Raw genomic sequence first — 20,186 nt, 5'->3', positions numbered from 1 at the left:
CTCAGAGCTTTTCTTTAATTTTTTAGTTTTAGCTTTTCTATCTGATCAGTTCCTTCTTACTATAACTCCTAGTTGTTCCATGGTTTTAAACTGTTCTCAAATACCTAGAGATCCTACATGTTTCTATTAGATAGCGATTCTCAGTGATGATGAAATCTGATGAGAGGGAGACGCACACCTTATGAGTAGGGGTCTTCCTCTGCTCATCTCTTTGTTGGGGGTGGCTTTTCCCCTCCCTGTGGTGGACTCTTGTCTCATAAGAAGGAAAATCATCTCCCTAGATAGCTTTGTCTGAGCTACAGGTACTATGGAGTTCTGGATCATTTTAGCTCTTGTTTGGAAAGTTGTTTGATACAAAATCATATTAATTACTGTAAGGTGGAACACAGGTGACATTACATCCTGATCTATCTTTCCAGAGGAAAGACAAGGAGAGGCTCAAAAAAGCCCTGCCACGATACGACAGTGCATACTGGATCTCTTCCTTCTACCCTGCGTGTCTTCATTTCTGTCATCCTTTTCTGGTTTTTTTTTTTTTTTTTTTCTCTTAGTTTAAGGACAATTTCTTGAGCCGATTCACTAATTAGGTTTACTGCAGCATACAGTGTGCTAGTTACCATCTTCATTGAGTGCTTTGTTATGGCAATTTCGTTTTTCTCCTCTAAGAATGTTCTTTTCATATTGTTCCTTTTTTTTTTTTTTTTTTTTTTTTTAAATGACAGCCTGTTCTTATCAGTGTGGCAGTCCCTTAACTCTCATTGAGATTTTTCTGGCAACAGCTCTGTCTCCTAAGGGGCTGCTTGTCCTGAGCACACACATTGGCTTTCTCCTTTTGAATTGCTGAATATTTCTATATCCAGTTATTTCCCTCTCTTTGTTTCTATGTTTGAAGGGATGTCTGCATTTGTTCTGTAGCTGAGGTGGGTTCTTTCAGAAATGGTGTAGACCCTGTACAGTTTTTTGTTTTGGAATGGCCTCCCTTTGGTAGCCCAAAGCCTGCCGGTGGAATAGCTCCCACCTGGTCCACCTAGTACATCTGTACTCACAGCAGCTCGCTCCACTCAGTGGTCTTCTGCGCAGTCTGGTAACTGTGCCACACCCCAAGGGCTCCCTACAGTTTCTGGTGACACCATCAGAGACTCAAGTGGATTCTAATTCATCCCCCTGCTTCTACTTCCAGCTCGTAACCAGGAGCCATTTGTGAGGCTGCTGTGTGTTTGCGGATTGGAGGATTGAAAGGAGGGAAAACATGTTGTGATCCATTCTGCTTTACCTGCATTGCTCCCAGTGAAGCCTTTCAGAGAGCCGGGAGCCTTCTGTGTAATCTAGGGTTGATCCTTAGCCAAACTGGACCACTTACGGTTGTCTAACCTTTTACACCTCCTATATCTTTCTCTCCACCCAAATGCTTTTTTTTTTTAATTTTTTTAAATGTTTATTTATTATTGAGAGACAGAGAGAGAGACAGAGCATGAGCATGGGAGGGGCAGAGAGAGAGGGAAGCACAGAATCCGAAGCAGGCTCCAGACTCTGAGCTGTCAGCGCAGAGCCTGATGTGGGGCTTGAACACACAAACCACGAGATCGTGACCTGAGCTGAAGTCAGACGCTTAACAGACTAAGCCACCCAGGCACCCCCCGAAATGCTCTCTTAATCCCCATTTCCATCTGTGGAAATTCCATGTATCATTGACCTCCAAGCTTATCTTTATATAGAGAAACATTAGAATGAAGTTAGAGGAAGCCAGGTTTGAGTCCCTGTTCTGCACTTACTCACCTTGAGACCTTGGACAAGTAAGTTACTTAATTAACCTTTCTGAGTGGACTTGCCTTTCAGGAAAATGAGCATAACAATAGTTCCGTCTTCATGAAGCTGTTTTGAAGATTAAATGAGATAACAACATAGTGAACACTGAAAATAAATCTTAGTTTTGTTTTCTGAACCCCTTACAGCATGGAGCCCATCGAGCCCATGTAGCGTCTCATCCATGCAGGCCCTCAGGTAATGCAGTTGAGTGAATGCAGAGCCAAAGGGCTTTGCATAAAATTCACTTTGTGCCCAGTCAGTGGCAGAGCCCAGGAAAGAATCAGGGCTCTCGAATATCTGACCCATGTTCCCACCTGCACGTGCCACGTAGGGGTCTTTAAATATGTTTCATAAAGTCTCTAGAATGGAGGAGGAAGGTTTTGCTTGGCTGTTTTAATCCCTTCATTGAGAGGGAAAGAGAGAGAGAGAGAATTCTCTTTGGTTGGTTAGTTGGATTTTCGAATAATCCGCTGCTTCCTTGTCTGGGTTGGAGTTGTAGAAAGAAATAGCCAGGGATGGAAGCTCAGAAGAGAGGCAACATAGTGTTACAATGGAAAGATTTGATTCCAAGTAGTTGTTGTTGGAGAACTCTTCATCAGACAGACTCCACAAACCAGTCAGTGAATGTGCTCATTCTGCATGTGGTTCTTCTTCTGCTCTTCTCTGGTATGCTGAAGGTGGCATGTCCTCTCCCTCTCAAATTCTCTCCTAATCAGGTAGGAAAATCTCTTCCTTGATTATGTGGCTTTGAATAAACTGGGGGATATGATTACATTTTTTTAGAAGGAAACTTCTGTAATTGTTTCCCTCATTGATATTAAACCATGGGTGTGGGGAGCAAACACCATGAAGTAAATGTACCTTCTAGGAAATTCTCCTCTTTTGTAATTTCCCTTTAGGCCTACACTGCTCAAAATCTGGGAAACTTGCTGGATATGATGTACCAGGAACCAGCACGATGGTCCTACACATTCCAGACATGTTCTTTTATGAGCCGCCTAAAAGTACAGCTGGAGCCCTTTCCTGAGAAACAATTACAGTCCAAGAAGGCGGTACAGGTCTTTGAGAGGTCCGTGTACAGTGACAGGTAAGACCCCGAGCCCTCCACTGGGCACAGGCCCCGTGCTCAGCACCGCATGTTTTCTCTTGCTCAGACCCTGCTCTGCTGTGGTTTTTGAAAAGTATACTTTGAAAAATGCTGCTTTTTTCTTTTTAAAATTTTTTAAGTTTATTTATTTATTTTGAGACAGAGAACACAAGCGGGGGGGGGGGGGGGGGGGGCGGAGAGAGAAAGAGAATCCCAAGCAGGCTCCATGCCCAGTGCGGAGCGCGACGCAGGGTCAGTCTCACAATGGTGAGATCATGACCTGAGCTGAAATCAAGAGTCGGACACATAAGTGACTGAGCCACCCAGGAGCCCTGAAAAATGCTACATTTTCATTGCCCATTTACTTCTGAAGATGTAAGAAATAGTTACCCATTTACTTCCAGATTAGACAAATCAATTCTACTTCTTGGTGTTCCATAAAGCCTCATGTAGGAAAAAACTACGGGTACACTTGTAAATGTCATGTAATTTTTAATATCTCGAAACGCAAGATATGTCATGCAAGATATGCAAAACAGTGCAAGATACGGGCTACATATTCCTTCTCTACCCCAAGAGAGAGCCTACTAAGGGGCACCTGGGTGGTTCAGTCAGTTGAGTGTCCAACTTTGACTCAGGTCAAGATCTCACGGTTCATGGGTTCGAGCCCCACGTTGGGCTCTATACTGACAGCTCAGAGCCTGGAGCTTGCTTTGGATTCTGTGTCTCCCTCTCTCTCTGCCCTCCCCCGTTTGTACTTTCTCTCTCTCAAAAATATTAAAATTAAAAAGAGCGAGAGAGAGCCTACCCTTTATAAAAGCTAAATATGTGAATTATAGGTAGTTGGGCTGTAGATTTTGGTTCTTTTCATTTGTTGGGTATACTACTGTATATTTTTCTCTCCCCTTTCCTAAGCCATGCCTCTTGGACTGGGAAGATGACTTACATACAACAACCCTGGTTGCTTGGAAACATGTTCACCATGGGTTTTTTTTATTTCCAGCCCTTTAGTGAAGTAGGCATATGAGAGACCCCCTCAGAAAAAAGAATACTTGGTTTAGAAGGTATAAGATCTTAACATTTACTTGTAAAGGAAAAGATGAGAACTGCTTTTGCTATAGACAGCTATACATTCTAGATGTTTTCTTCAGAGGGGGGCATTTTTGAGGTAGAAAAGATAATTCATTTAATCCTAATGGTAACTTAGGCCTTTTCCCCTTTTTTAATTTTCTATTTTAGAGAGCGTGTGCTAGCAGGGGATAGGAGTAGAGGGAGAGAGAGGGAGAATCTTAAGCAGGCTCCACGATCAGTGTGAAGCCTGACACGGGGCTTGATCCCACAACCCTGGGATTATGACCTGAGCTTAAATCAAGAGTCAAACGGACACTCAACCGACTGAGCCACCCAGGCACCCCCAGACCCTTTCCCCTATTTAAAGAACTCATTCACTTGAGGCACCTGGGTGGCTCAGTAGGTTGGGCATCCCACTCTTGGTTTCGGCTCAGGCCTTGATCTCACAGTTCATGGGTTCAAGTCCCACCACATCAGGGCTCTATGCTGGCAACGCAGAGCCTGCTTGGGATTTTTCTCTCTCTCCCTCTCTCTCTGCCCTTCCCCTGCTCACGTGCATGCTCTTTCTCTCCCTCAAATAAACATTTTGAAAACATTCATTCATTCATTTGCTCAAGCACAGATTTATTAAATCCCTGTATGTTCAGACACCAGGCTGGATCCTGGGACTTAGCAGTGAGCAAAGGAGACCCAGTCCCTTCCTTCAGGGTAATCCTACTCTAACGGGACTCTGAGACTGCACACGTGCACACGTGTGTGATGTGTGTCTCAAAGGAGGAACACAAATTGTTTGGGAGAGAGGACGACTGGGAGGAAGAAACCTAAATCTTTTTGGTTTGAGTTAAAAGGAACAAAAGCATGTGTTTTTAGAACAGGGGCCCTGATGCCTGGGTCCTTACGCTTGTTCTTTGCGGCACCTACATGCAGTAGTTCCCTCCCTTAGCCCAACCTTCTCCCTCTCTCCCCATCAACACCAGCTGGGAGAAAGAAGTGCTCATCCTCAAGAAAGATGAGGATCCCTCGTAAAGGCTTATAACAGATATGTTTTTTCTCTTTATAAGATTTTAGTTTCTAAATTGTGACGAAGCTGAAAATATTTTTCAGAAATTGAGTTACAGAAGTCATCTTTTTGTTGCCTTCGGCTAGACCATAGCTAAACCATTCCAGACTGGGAGAGTTGACTTCTGGAGCTCCCAGATTAATTTCTTTACAGCCTAGCAAAGAAGTAGGTATAGTAACAACTACGATGTCTTGAATACTATGCACCGGTCACTCCAGCAAGCACCTTGTCCTACAAACAGTCAACACAACAATTCTGAGTTGGGTTCTACTGTTACCCCTTTGTGTAGAGGAAGAAATGGGCTCAGGGAGTTTGATGGCTTGCCCATGGTAACACAGCTTATGAATTTGGGGGCCAGGCTCACACTCAGGAATGTGACACTGCAGCCCATTCTTTTAATCGCAACACTTGCGGCCTTGTGGTGTATACTTCCCTGGGCCATTCGTACGCAAGGATTCTGAATTTCATTTTCCCAGAAGTGGCCAGTTGCTAAGCGTTGCCTTAGAAACTGGTGTTCACTGTTTAGGATGTAAATTGTGTTTTGTATCAAGATGCCTGACGTTTGAAAGCAGAATTGACCCTTCTGAAGCAGTGGGTTTCTTGTTAGCTCTGATCTCCTATTTACCAGATGCTCCTTTTGTTGTGGCAGTAAGCAAGGCTCAAGCTAGCTTGATTTTTAGATTTAGCTTCCTTGTACCTGGATTAGAAGCTCAGCAACAGAGGAAACAAGTAAAGAAGAGCTCATGTGTGCTTGGGGGAAGGTCTGCTCTCTTGGTAATACTGCAGTTAGTGAGAAATGCATTTCCTGCTGCATGGGTGACCCCACTTCAGTACGTTTCCTTCTCCGCTTGTTAGCTGTATGAGAGGATGGCTCAGCAGCCTTGGAGACTCAGAAGCCCTCACAAGCCCTAGGTTGGTTTTTTGTTTGAAGGCTTGCTACAATAATAATAGAGAAATCTCAAAAGTTTCAGTTTTCATGCACCATATGCTGTATGTTCTGACTGGCTTCCAACAGGGAAAATTGCTAGCAACCAATGATATTCTTTTCCAGTGCCCCTTTTCTCCCAGTGGATCAGTCCTGTTGGAGAGCTGTGATTTTGGCTTCTAAAGTCTAGATGCTATTTCCCATCTTGCTGTGGGACAAGGAAGGAGATCTAGGTTAAGAATTCAGATTTCTTAAAGATTGATGAGGAGCTAGAAAGGTTAAGTGGTTTGAACAGACGTGGAACAAGTTGGTTATTGATTTTTCTGCTTCTCTCCCTTTTGCCTTTTATTCCCTTTCCCATTCTTCTCCCCTCCCCCAATCCCACTTACATTTCCAACCAGGTATATCTTTGCAAAGAATCTTTTTGAAAATGGTTCCCTCAGTGACATCGAATGGCATATCTATCAGGACTGGCATTCTTTTCTCCTGCAGGAGTTTGCCAGCCGGGTCAAATTACATGGCTTCATCTACCTCCAGGCTACTCCCCAGGTAATGCAGAACTTCAAGCCTTAAGCTTCCCAGCCATATGAAACCTGAGAGGTGACATTCTCCAACCCCTGATTTTCTGGTTGGAGAAATTAGATTGTGGGTATTATCTGGAGCGTGGTGGGTAGAGGGTAAACACCCTCCCATTCTGGCATCGAGTACCCCATTTCCCACAGGCTTCTGCAGTAGAGGGCTAAAGCAAATGACTGAAAGGGACTCTCTCAATGGAGTAACAACACAGAGAAAATTGGGAATTGTTTTTATCACCCAGGGTTTGCAGATTGGCTCCTCTGACCAGGTCACCTGTACTCCGTTGCCTCAACTTTCCCTTCTCTCCAACTGGGTCATCCATCAGAGTCTGGGGTGGTCTTGATGGTTTCCTGAATAGGATGCTGGGATGCAGTGGAGAGTTTCCTCACCTCACCCTGATACTACTGTAATTTATAGCTGCCTTTTTGTTGTTGTTGTTGTTTTGTTTTTAAATTTTTTTTAATGTTTATTTATTATTGAGAGATAGACACAGAGCGTGAGCAGGGGAGGGTTAGAGAAGGGTGGGGAGACACAGAATCTGAAGCAGGCTCCAGGCTCTGACCTGTCAGCACAGAGCCCGACGCGGGGCTCGAACTCACAAACTGCGAGATCATGACCTGAGCCGAAGTCGGTCGCCCAACCGGCTGAGCCACCCAGGCGCCCCTATAGCTAGCTGCCTTTTGAACCTTGAGAATGGACTACAGAAGTTACATTTTATGACTCTCTGACTTGGACCCTGGAGCCAGCCTAGTATGCAATAGGGTGATATCATAGAAGGAGCACCAGGAAGGAGAGTCTTTGACCGACAGTGACCCTGGACGCCTTTCCCCTGGAGGGGTCCTTGTCTTTTAAATCCAGTGGCTGAGACTAGTGGTCTCCAAGGGCTCTTCTGGAGTGGGATTCTGAGTCAAGGCTGGAGGTATTTTTTGAGAGGTGTGTTGCTCTCGGCTTTTGAGACATATGTAATGTATAGTCAAATACCAGATACACTGCATAATCTTAGGAGGAAAGCTCCTTTCTGATTAGAGGCCATGCTTTTTATTTTTTTTATTTTATTTTTTCTAGAGGCCATGCTTTTTAGAGATGGGACTGAGCCTTGTGGACAGGGGCAGGCCTGAGAGCAGACTGAGCAGTCAGAAGATAGGTAGGAGAGCCCATCACACAGGCTTGCAGGAGCTGGAGAAAAGGCCAGCAAGAGTCTTCCTCACTTGCTTGTGCCCTTTGGAATGACTGTGAGAAGTGATGGTGACGGTGGTGGTGGTGATGATGGTGGCCGCGGTGGTGGTGGTATGACTGACACACCTTCCTGGAGAGACTAACTGAGCTCCTTCAGCAGGGGTGGAATGAGGGGGGTTGTTGAAAAAAAATGAGGGGCTTTGAAGGTTTCTTGCAACTTAATGGTAGAAAAAGCAGAAAAACTTTAAGACTGGTTGTGGATTTTGATGGTCTTTTGATGGTTGTAGAGCCAGAGACCCAGGAATGCTGATATCCTTCCCCAGAGTCACCCCTGACCCCCTCCTGTGAGATTCAGAGGTGACCATATCCGAGGGAAGAGAACAGATGTGAACACGTCTGCATGTGAAAAGCCATGCGAGTGCCCAATACTGTAGTACAAAGCCCTGGGAAAGAAATACTGAGTTTAGAGCATGTGAGATGGACCTCAGTAGGGCATTTTGCTCCTTTCTACCTGCTCTTCCTTAAATTCTAAAACACAGGCAAGCCAACCTAAAAAACAGTCAAAAGAGAAATGTCTGTTCCTCAGTGTCCCACCCAGCCCCATGGAATCAGGAAGAGAGTGCAGCCCTGCCGGGGACTGTCGGCAGCATGGAGCTAGTATGCCGGAATTTCCTGGTACCTGTGGCACCCAGGCTTGGGCTTGGGAAGTAGAGTGGCCAGGCCCACTAGCGGTCACAGTCCAGTGTCCAAGCAGCCTCTCTTCCTGCGGTGGTTGGTCAAGGGGGCAGATCAGCAAGAAGGTCCCCACTTGCTGTGTGCAGCTACACTGCCCTTCTTACATTCAGGTGTGTCCTTTCGTGAGGACTGAGATCAAGAGACACAGGTCTAAAGCACTGCTTGCATATGACTTTTGAAGAAAAGAATTTGTTGAGGGGCATCTTGGCGGCTCAGTCAGTTAAGCGTCTGATTCTTGGTCTCAGCTCAGTTCTTGATCCTACTGTCATGAGTTCAAGTCCTACATTGGGCTCCGTGCTGGGTGTGAAGCCTACTTAAAAAAAAATTGATGTAGCCTTACCAGTAAAATAAGAATTTTGCCGAATGTTCGAAGTAGGAGTTTACCTGTTAATCACGCTCCTTGGAATTTATACCATAAATATGCTCCCAAATGGACACAATGGCTCATGTGCAAGACAGCAGTGTTTGTAAATAACAGATTATTGGAAACAACCCAAGTGGTCATCGGTAGGGATCAGTTGAATGTATTGTGCTCTATCCATACATTGGAAAACTCTAAAGCCATAAAAAAGATGGGAAAACACTAATTGTTAAGTGAAGAAAAGCCAGCACAGGGGATGTAGTGGGACACCTTTTACAAGTACGGTGTTTTTTTTTAAAAAGTGGTGGTAAGAATGTGTATATGCATAAAATATTTCTGAAAGTATACAAAATTAACATTGGTTGCTGTGGTATCGAGAACTGGGCAGCTAGAAGTTGGGGGTGTAAAGCTGTGTGATGGGGAAGGGAGGAGAACAAGGGGAAATGTCTTGAAGCCATCAGCAGTAATGGGGGGGTGTATAGGCAGAAAGAGGAAGAAGAAAGCAGGTTCACGGTGAAAGAAAGTAGAAATGGAGAAGATGAAAGCAGGAGAAAAAGGTTAACAGAGCCAGGGAGACGAGGGCAGAAATGGACTCAGCGAACGGCGGCAGGCAACAGAGTTTTCACTGACCACTGGCTGTGCCAGCCCAGCGCTCGGCCCTGAACAAGACAGGCTCTGGCTCCCAGCCGCTGTGCTCTCAGAGCTCCCTGTACACGCCTCCCTCTGTCTCCTGAGACAGCTGAAATGCCACCGGCGGCCTGTGTTTCCCCAGGGCCTGGCACAGCGCCGGCTCTCCGAGTGGTGCTCAGGAGCTGGTACTAGAAGTAAAGGGGGGGGCCCTGCCTCCTCCAGGGAACACCTCTCTGACTCTGGGGCACAGCTGCTCCCTCCCTCATCTGAACTGCTACACTGAAGAAAGATCCAAAGCTCACAGTTTAGCACTTGATTCACTGTTTTGCGTGTTGGTTTACCTATTGTCTAAGTAAATTATAAAATCCCAAGGACAAGGACTTCATCTAAGTTTGGGATGATAGTTGATTAGGGGAAAAGATTGGCGAGAAGGAATGGGTGCTAGAAGTATTAACGTGTCAGATCTGTCTCTGTTAATCAGTTTGAAAAGTTGGACATAAGCTCATAAATGAAATTTGTTTACATGATTTCGTTCCCTTAGAGGAAGGGCTGAGCGAGAGGGAAACAGCAAGGACTCTGTGCGTCTTTGGGAGTATTGTGTGCTTCATTTGCAGCTAAAGTTTACATTTGGGATAAAGTTTTTTAAGTGTTTGAAAGAGGGTAGTCCTAGATCAGTGGGCTACTCCACCGGTTCTTCCCAGGACAGGTGACATTGAATGATGAAACGTTTGCCATGTGGAAAGAGGAAGGAAAGCAATCAGGCAAAACAAAGATTGGGAGCAAAAGTCTCAAGGTGGTAAAGAGCTCGGCCTGTCCTGCGGGTCCGATCTGGCTAATGGCACTGAGTCCAGGGAGGTGCTAAGGATGAAGGTGGAGAGGTAGGAGGGGTGGCCAGGATCTGGGATGGCCTTGTGCGACAGGTAAAGGAGGAGAAGACATTCTCTGGGCCAGTGTGCTTCAGACTTTTCTACCAGGTGAAGGCAGAGTGGAATCATGCACTCTCTGGAAAGGGGGAGGGAAGGAGAGTTAGTCTTAAGCCTCACTTTTTGTTTACTTCTTTGTTTTATCTTTGACCTGGGCAGAGTTTGCATTCTGCTGCAGACTCAGTGAGTGAAAGGATATGAAAGTCGTGTTTCAGATTTTCCATTTTGTAAATATGCTCCTCATGCTTCCTTGAACCTGGGGCTCTGTGGCTGTAGGTAGTACCGAGCCTGGGAAGTGTTCGCAGCAAGGAGCGCACCGCCACTCTCCTGCAGCACTAAGGAAGGGTGGGTGGAGGGGTCTCACTGGGAGGAGAGAGCAGCTTTGGCCAGGAACTTGACATGCCTTACCTTGGTGAGTCCTCACCAACTCCCCATGGGGTGAGTGGAGGGGAGGAGAGGGAAGCCCACAGAGCTTGCACCACTAGCACAAGGCGAAGACAGGAATCGAATTGTGGGTTTTCTGACTTTAAGGCCTGTGCTGTTCCCATGCACTTCACCGCCTCCAGAACGCAGAGAGCCAGAAGGCTCTTGCCACCATCTGAGTGAGAGGTGATAAGGACCTGACTAGGACAGAGGTGAGAGAGATTAAAGAGAATTTAGGGACTTCCTGGATGGGATTGGGAAGAAGAAAAAAAAGGGTTGATGAAGTTTGCCATTACCCTGTGATTGAATAAGAAAACCAGACAGTAGAAGCAAAGTCATGGCTTACCGTTCTCAGGATAGACATCATGAGTTGAGTCAGAGAGCCCCTGAGGACTGCATTGTCACAGCCAGGATAACACATGAGCTCAGCAGGGCCTGGGGATTGTCTTTTAGGTTTGCTGGAAGAGACTACACCACAGGGCCAGGGAAGAGGAGAAAGGAATTGAGCTGGCATATCTCGAGCAGCTTCACAGTCAACACGAAGCCTGGCTTGTTCACAAGACAACCAGGTAAGCAGAGAAGAGGACAGCACCACACAGACACCTGCCTCCCTACAAGCCAGTTGCCCAAACATGAGTTCAGCACGCAGCCCCATAAGAAGGTTGAGAGTGTACCGAGTGGTTGGAAATGCCAAGCATTATCCAACTCAGAAACTTAAATGTTAGATGTAATCTGTATATGCTAAGAGACTTTTTATCAGATTCTGTTTCTCACCTTTTTTGTTTTTTAACATTCCCCTAGATTGAACATTGTGATTGAGGATAGTGATATAGTTAGCTCAGGGTGAAGGTCTGAAAATTTCTGGAGAAATTGTCCTTCTTACTAAGTTGACAGTCCTAGTTTTGGCCTCTCCTTCCTTCGGGCTCGGCATGCTATCCACTTGAAATGTGTAGGGCTCTGACCTTCCGTATCCATTTCAAGACTAAAGAGAAATTTCAGCCTTCCTCTTTCTGGCCAACTTTATTAAACTCTTTTTCAAATTGCTATTTACATGCCATTTCATTGAGAAGCCATGTGACTTTAGATCTCTTCTATGGATTACTAAGACTTGGTGAGTATGTGAAGGTTGGCTCAGCTTTCTTTTTTCTGTCCCCTAAAACGTTCATGCTTCTTACAAGGCTCCACTTTGAGGCTCTGCTGAACATTCCAGTGCTGGTATTGGATGTCAATGATGATTTTTCTGAAGAAGAAACCAAACAAGAAGAACTCTTGAAAAAGGTGGGGAGGATCTTAACTCCTGCATCTCGTGATTTTCCTTTATTGCACTTTTGTCTTTGCTTCAGACTTCAGAATGATGGTCTTATGCTTTGTGCTTCAAATTGCATTTCACACTCCAAAGCCCGTGGGACCTTGTACATGTCACAAATATAATCCCTATTCTCTAAAGTATTTGGGCTAATAATTGTTAAATAATTGACTTCCCAGCTAACTTCCTCCTCAAAGGTATTTTAGAACTGGGGAAATACAATTTATGGATTCTATTCCCAGCTCTGCCACTTGATACTGTATGACCCTGAGCAGGTCCCATTTCTCCCCCATGCCTATTTTCCCTTCCTCACAAAACCTCGTGGGCTCGGCTACATATGCAGTGTGGGTGGACTGTTGTAGAGCGCTAAAAATGTGAAATATAACTTTTGGTTTTTCTCTTTCGCACAGGTAAACACCTTTGTAAATAATCTGTAACCAGTCCCGGGATGTTCTGGCTCTCTGAGTTTCTAAAGCTGGAAAAATCCCAAGTCATGCACCTTTCCATCGCCTTTTGCCCCTAGAGTGCTCTGACACTCAGGTGCATGGTTTGGGTTAGCCTTCGACTTTGCAGTTACTGTCTTTTATGTCTCAAAGGCTTCTAAAATAAAGTGGAAGTTTTGCTTATTCTGTTAATCCAGTTGTTGGTTTATCCCTGTGCATATTTCTTGGTGCCCGCTCTGAATCTCCCTCTAGATGAGCCATTTTCACCTGAGAACAGCCATAGCTTTTCTCCTGAATCCTTCACCACCTAGACTTCCCTGTGTGCTCACTTGTTCCCTCTGATGCGCTTGGGCTGGGATTGTTCCCAGGACTCCCATCCAAGCCCTGCCCTGGGCACGAAGGAGGGAAGTACAGAGGTTCGGGAGAGTGTGGACACTCAGTGCAGGCCCCCAGCACTAGAGAATGGAACCCGAACTCCAGGATGCTCCTGTCTCTTCCCATCCAGCACTTTTGTTTGGGGGTGTGGGGTGCTCTGACCTTTGTGCTAGAGCTGAAGAACCTGGGCCAGAGGAAGATGGAGGGAGGGAGAAAACAAATCATGAGCCCAAAAGTCCCAGCATCTTGCATTTAGGATTCAGTCATCCTGGCACTCTGGCCTGCCCTAAATATACCCAGTGAGTTTCAGGTGATCTTAATGGAGTGACTGTGCTGGAAAAAGAATTTTTTGTGCTGCACTTCAAGCTCCAAGGACAATTTATTGTCAAGAGAAAAATGCATGGCTCTGTAGAATCGAAATGCTCCATTGCAAGAAGCCTGCACCTCCATGAATCCCTGCACTGAGCCCTTAACAGTCATGCAGGCACACAGGAAAACGAATAAGCTCAGAAGTCAGCGTCCCAGGAGACAGAAACCTGTGTTTCTCTTTATGCTTGGGGAAACGAGTGTGAGATTGGCTTCTGACAAATGTATGCTGTCGTGAAATGGAAGCACAGCATTTCTTTATCATACTTAAATTTTTAACCGTTTTATTGAGATACGATTCACGTACCGTACAATTCACCTAATTAAAGTGCACAGTTCAGTGGTTTTTAGTATGGTTGATAGGGTTGAGCAACCATCACCATAGTCAATTCCAGAATGTCTTCAGCACCCCGAGAAAAATTGCCAACCAAGTAGCAGTCACTCCCTGTTCCCCATCACCCTTACTTCTTCCACCCCAGTGCAGCTCTAGGAAGTTACCGGTCTACTTTCTGTCTCTAGATATGACTCTTCTGGAGATTTCATGTAAGTGGAATCACATAATAGGTAGCCTCTTGTGACTGGTTTCTTTCAAGGTTCTCCACGTTCAGCCATGTTGTAACATGCATCAGTACATCGTTCTTTTTTGTGACGAAATATTTCATTGTATGGATATACTACATTTTGTTTATCCATTCATCTATTGATAGACATGTGGATTCCATTTTGGGGCTGTTACGAATAATGCTATGAAAATTCATATACAGATTTTTGGATTTTAAATTTTCTTGGATATACATCTAGGAGTGGAATTACCAGGTCAAATGGTAACTCTGGAGGAACTGTTAAACTCTCCAAAGTGGCTGCACCACTTTACATTCTCTGCAGCGATAAATGAGGGCCCCAGTCTTTCCCGGTCCTTGCCAAAACTTGCTGTCATTTCGATTATAGCCGTCCTAGTATCCTATCCTGGTTTTGATTTACATTCCCTGATGGCTAATGATATTGAGCGTCTTTTCATGTTACTATTTGTTATTTGTATTTCTTCCTTGGAAAAATACCCAAATCCTTTGTGCTTTCTTCAGTTATTTGGCTTTTTATTATTGAGTTGTAAGAGACTTTGGATATTCTGTGTACAAGTTTTTACCAGAGACATGATTTATAAATATTTTCTACCATTCCCTCGGGTGTATTTTGATAGTGTGCTTTGAAGCGCAAAAGTTTTGAATTTCGACCAAGTCTAGTTTGCCACTTGGGCTTTTGGTGTCACATCTAAGAAAGTTTTGAACAATCCAAGGTGACAAACATTTGCTCCTAAGTTTTCTTCCAGGAGTTGTATAGTTTTGGCTCTTCCATTAGGTCTGTGGTTCATTTTGAGTTAATTTGTGTGTGTGGTGTAAGGATTGACTTCGTTCTTTTGTATGCACATATCCAGTTGTCCCACCATTTGTTGAAAAGATGATTCTCTTTTCCCATTGAATTCTCTTGTTAGTGTTGTCGACCCCCTTGTTCTTGTGTTTGTTTGCCGCTTCAGGCTTTGGACAAGACCAGGGATGAACATTGGATGGTAGGTATGTTTTAGAAACTCGGTGCTTTTGGTTCGTTAGCTTTGAGGGGCCCAAATGTTTAATTCCCATTTACATTTTCAGGAACCACTAATGTAAAGCCAGAATAAGAGCACTGGGACCCCACCCTTCATTCGTTTAATCAGTCATCAAATATTTGTGATTATCTCCTGTATGCTAGAGACCAAGGAGATAACAGCACAGCGGAGGCAGGCTGTCGTTACCTTGCAGAATTCGCCATCGGATGGTGAGGGTGAAAGAGCAGACAAGTAATTGCTTATGTGGTGAGCGGTTCAAAAGGAAACATACGGGTGTTCCGTGGGGGCTTATGGCAGAAGGAGCCAACATAAGCTGGGACAGCCCCCCCTTAGAAAGTGGCAACTGTGGGGCGCCTGGGTGGCGCAGTCGGTTAAGCGTCCGACTTCAGCCAGGTCACGATCTCGCGGTCCGTGAGTTCGAGCCCCGCGTCAGGCTCTGGGCTGATGGCCCGGAGCCTGGAGCCTGTTTCCGATTCTGTGTCTCCCTCTCTCTCTGCCCCTCCCCCGTTCATGCTGTGTCTCTCTCTGTCCCAAAAATAAATAAAAAACGTTGAAAAAAAAAATTTAAAAAAAAAAAAAAAAAAAAAGAAAGTGGCAACTGTTCCGAATTCTGAAGAATTAATGGGGCAGGGTATTCAGGCAGAGAAAAAGTCACGTGGCAATGTCTTTGTGTGAGAATGAGGCATTAGGCCCAGCTTCTCAAAACCACATAAGACTAGTGGGTTTAGAATTTAGGAATACGCTCCTATCCTTCACCTTCTTCACTTAGAAAAAGCCTGAAAATCTAGAAATTCAGCATTTCTTTCCCTGCATAAACTTTGCCCTTCAGAATGTGAATGTTCCGGGGGTGCCTGGGTGACTCCGTTAAGTGTCCCGACTCGATTCTGGCTCTGGTCATATTAACACAGTTCATGGGATCAAGCCCTGCATTGGGCTCTGTGTGCTGACAGCACGGAGCCTGCTTGGGATTGTCTCTCTCCCTCCCTGTCTGCCCCTCCCCCCTTTCAAAATAAATAAATAAACTTAAAAAAAAAAGAATGTGAATATTCTGTAAGATAGCACCATGGACAGTCTACCTGGGTAAAATAATTTGCCATTTTCCAAATTGGTAGTGAGATGGTCTAGAGAGACTGTTTTAATGAGGACCTTAGCATTCGAGGAGGGACAGGTCTGGGAGGAGTGTTTAAACACGGAGACCCAGCACAGCACAGTCACACCAGGCCGGTGACTGTCCCACTCCCATTTAGGCTGTGCTCCAATGTCAAATAACTTAGATTAGCACATAAAAATAGAGTTCATTCTCACTTGTGATGTCGTAAAACCTACTCTTCCCGAACCGGAATATTACCTTGATGGGTTTGTAATGTGAATTGAGATTGTGAAAGTTCTCAAACTCTCCGGCTTTTCGCATGAAAGGAGAAGGTGGTGGTTTCAGGGGAAAGGCTGTTTATTTTATGAAAATGCTAGAATCACAGGACGATGAAGCAGGGGAAGAACATGTGCTTTAAAACTGCAAGACTGCTTACCCTTCAGCCTTCACTTTTAAGGAGTGGGCAGTTTAAATCTGGACCACTTTCTCCTTGGAACTTTCTCCTTGGTCTCTTCTGTGTTCCGCTATTTGGTCCCTCCCTTTCTGTGTCCTTAGCTGACTCCTCATTTCCTCCTCTCCTCTCAAGTGTTGGCGTCCCCAAGGCACCCTTGGTTCATTTCTGTCTTTACCCACTGTGCTGAGTGATCTTGTATTCCTTTTTTTTTTTTTTTTTTTGCTGCCATATCAAGTTACCACAAATTTGGCTTAAAGTAGCACAAGTTTATCTTCTAGTTCTGTAGGTCAGAACTCTGACGTGGATTCTCTGGAGGACAATCTGTTTCCTTACCTTTTCTGTCTTCTAAAGGCTTCCCACATTCCCTGGCTTGTGTCCCCTTCTTCCATCTTCAAGGCCAGCAACTACGTCTCTGACCCTTCTCCCGTGGTCACATCTCTCTCTGACCACAGCCAGGAAAGTTTCTCTGCTTTAAGGCAGAGTACTCTCCCCATCTCAAGATCTTTAGCCTTAACTACATCTGCCAGGTCCCTTTTGCTATTAAGGTAACATATTTACAGGTGCCGGGGGTTAGGGTGTGGATGTCTTTGGAGGGCTGTTAACTCACCCTTGCAGAGATCTCAAACACCATCATAGCTCCTATTGTTATCATGGGGTGAGTACTTCTCAAGAACTTGGAAACGTGGAAAATGTGAATCATTTGCAATAGCAGAGGGAATAGTGCAAAGAACTGTATCCCCATTACACAGACCCAATCAGCCTCAGATCACCAGAAACAAGCCTGTAGTTTGACAAAACCAGATTTATTAATTCATTGTGATGAAAGGGACCTCACCAGAGTAACTATGGGTGTCTTACCAAACGGGAAAAGAGAATTAAAGGATCTGGGGGAAGGATAGAGTTTAGGTAAAAATGTAAATGAAGCAGTGCTTTGATAGGCTCAGAGAAAAGCAGGTCTCCGTATACGGGAGTCAACGCCTGCCTGGTCTGAACTGCACTGCAGGCCCAGGTTCATTTCCTTCAAAAGCACAAAGTGAATGTTGTGTTCAGAAGCCCCTTATCTGAAGCTCCAAACCTGAATTGCAAATCAAGACCGTTTCTCTGTGTCAAAGTGACTTAGATCCTCCCAGCAACAGGAGGGTGTTTCATTTTTACTGATAAAATTTCAAACGGCAAACTTTCTGACGGTCCATCATTTCAGAGAACAAGGTGAGCTCAGTGACTCAGAAAGCAGTAGCCACGCAAAGAAGGGGGTGGTTATGACACTTTAGCAGCAGCGTGCCCTTGGGAGGAGTAGTGTTTCATGGCAGCTTTGTAGCTGGCCTTACCTGTGCCGTCTTCCCCGCCTGAGATGGTAGCACGGCTTTTGTTTTCTTAGTCTGAGCTAATTTTTACTTTCTCACCCACTTCAGTTATTTATTCAGGGCCAGTTTTGTGTCACCTGTAGCCAACCCACCACTCAGATTGTTTTGAAGCAAACCCCAGACTGGAGGGTGACGTTTAAAGCTAGATCCGTGTGGACTTCTGGGTGTCATTACCTGGATCTCCCTTCTGCTCAGTGTGTGCAAGACAGAGTTCTCACCCCACCCTGCCCCTTCCCCCTCCCCCGGGACAACAAAGCCTGTTTCTTCACGAGGTTGACCACGTTAGAAGCCTTGGAGTCATCCTTGCCCTCCAGCTCTCTTCCAATCCCTTTCTCACCAAATTCTGAAATCTCTCAATCTCTGAAATCTCTCAAGTCTTCCTGCACCTCATTGTCTGCTCTCTAGTTGAAGGTGTAGTGGGCATTGCAGTCGACTCCCCCAAATGCATTCACCCCGCCTCCTTTTTCCTAGCGGTCACATGGCTCCCTTCCTCGCATGGCCATGCCAGGAGTGGCTACGATGCTCACTCCTTACCCTGCCCGCCCATTGCTACTACCAGCGACCATCTGTTCCCCAGGCCACCTCACCTTATTCCCGGCCCTTATCTGCAGTTTCACTTCCCGCAGCTCAGTTACCAGCAGTCAGCCATTGTTCTGGAAGCAGATGATCCTCCTTCTGACGTCTTGAGGGAAAGTCCATAGTAGCCTATTGCTGTGTCATAATGCCTGTCATTCACCTCACTTCGTCTCATCACGTGGGCATTCTATCATCTCCCAGCATCACAAGAAGAAGCGTAGAGTACGGCACAATAAGATATTTTGAGAGAGAAGGGGCATTCACAAAACTCCTATTACAGTATGTTGTTATAATTGTTCTAATTTGTTAATCATTATTGTCAATGTCTTACTGTGCTGCTTTATAAATCGAGCATTATCACAGGTATGTATGTGTAGGAATAAATAGAGTATGTTTAGGGTTTAGTACTATCTGTGGTTTCAGGCTTTCACTGGGCATCTCGGAACGTGTCCCTCTCAGATAAGGGGGAGACTACCGTACAGAAAACCTGTAGCTGCTGTGTAAAAGCATAGCTTCAAGTCAGGTCTTCTGCCAGCCCCTGCCACCAGACAGCCGCCCCCCAGCCCTTCCTGTGTGGAAGTATTAGAGCTGCCATGTTTTTGTAAGTTTACCTCCCACCACTCATACCTTAAACCCCACAGGACTACCCGTGGGTCCAGACGACATCTTGTGTTTCCCACATAACGCAATGCTTCTCTCTCGTCTTCTGCTCTTTTTTTACCGAAAGGGATACTGATTCTGCCAGTCCCAAGTCTACTCCTGTCTCTGTGAGGCTCTTCCCTCGCACCACCCAGAAGGAACTGGTGTTTGTGCTCTTGGACACACTGCCGATTCAACTATGTCCGACCGTGTGCCAGACCTGATTGAAAGTTGTCTGGAGACCAATGGGCTTTGCCATTTTTGACACAGACCATGTCTTGGTCACTTAGCACAGTGCCTGGCATTTCTCTATTTACTGCTATTTGGTGATACAGACTTGCCCGATATAGACTCGCTAAATAAGTGAATGATGTAAGTGGAGACATGTTGTGCCCTTTCTGGGGCCATTGGATTTGTGAGCTCCATAGTATGGTCACCAAATTATGAAGTGTCTTCTGTGTGCTAAGCACTACAAGGATATGCAAAAAAAATTCTGAGCCCAGATCCCATCCTCAAGTTGTCAAGGGAGCTGATGATTGCTGAATGCCTACTGTGTGCCAGATGCCCTAGTGAACCCTTCTTAAGTGTTGCATCATCCTCTCATTAATCTTATGAGGGAGGCTTAAGATCCCAGTTTTTACCAGTAAGGAAACTGAAGCTCAGGGAAGTTCAGGAACTCACGCAGAGTCCTGCTGTAAGTGGTGAACCCAGGACTCAAACCCAGGTCCTTCCTGACTCCGGAGTCTGTTCTGTTTTCACAACAGACTGCTGGTTAAGGGAGACAAGACGAGACTTGCATGCATTTCCTTGGCTGCCTTTTCAGATGTACCAGTCCACTTTTGTTGCCCAGGCAGGAAGAACTGCTAGCTTGCTAACCCTGCTGGGTGGAGGCCCCCAGGTGCATCCTAAATGTGCCTTTGGCCCAGTGGGTCCTGAGCAGGCAGACGTGCTTCCAGTGGCCCAGATCTCCTCTTCCTGGCAACTGCACCTTCAAGGTGGTGAGCCCCTTCAGGCACCAGGCACTGAGATGCATTTGGAAATTTGGTGAAGGTTCTGGAATGCCTTTACAAATGCCTTTCTACCCTACATCCTGTTCCAACCTGGATGTTCCATCAGACGATTCTCCTAAAACAGCTTTAATCATATTTAATATTCTCCTGTAAAAAGATTGGCATCTAAATGCAAAGTGTATCCTGGATT

At 45.4% G+C, this 20,186-nt stretch overlaps 1 protein-coding gene and 1 long non-coding RNA gene across 6 annotated transcripts in view; one reads left to right on the top strand and one right to left on the bottom strand.

The window, feature by feature from the left end:
* Nucleotides 1-12,714, top strand: part of DGUOK (deoxyguanosine kinase) — a 30,054-nt gene extending 17,340 nt beyond the window's left edge. For 4 of the 5 annotated variants that reach the window (XM_078444612.2, XM_078444609.2, XM_078444611.2 and 1 more), the window contains 5 exons: nt 2,706-2,893; nt 6,351-6,498; nt 11,227-11,342; nt 11,952-12,051; nt 12,490-12,714. In XM_078444612.2, the coding sequence (XP_078300738.1) occupies nt 2,742-2,893; nt 6,351-6,498; nt 11,227-11,342; nt 11,952-12,051; nt 12,490-12,516 (543 nt within the window). In that variant the 5' untranslated portion in view covers nt 2,706-2,741 and the 3' untranslated portion in view covers nt 12,517-12,714. The remainder of the gene's footprint in view (nt 1-2,705; nt 2,894-6,350; nt 6,499-11,226; nt 11,343-11,951; nt 12,052-12,489) is intronic. The other variant, XM_081795250.1, reaches the window with a different exon arrangement.
* Nucleotides 11,779-18,476, bottom strand: LOC145715360 (uncharacterized). The gene is made up of 2 exons (XR_014137412.1): nt 18,359-18,476; nt 11,779-12,013 (listed from the first exon to the last, which is right to left on the bottom strand). It is a non-coding gene; the product is annotated as an uncharacterized LOC145715360 (long non-coding RNA).
* Nucleotides 18,477-20,186: the final 1,710 nt, after the last annotated feature.

The sequence above is a fragment of the Panthera onca genome, chromosome A3, assembly GCF_046562875.1.
Source record: "Panthera onca isolate mPanOnc1 chromosome A3, mPanOnc1 haplotype 2, whole genome shotgun sequence".
In the NCBI taxonomy this organism is placed as follows: domain Eukaryota; kingdom Metazoa; phylum Chordata; class Mammalia; order Carnivora; family Felidae; genus Panthera; species Panthera onca.
Note: the sequence above shows the minus strand (reverse complement) of the source record. Positions and strands in the feature narration are given on the sequence as shown.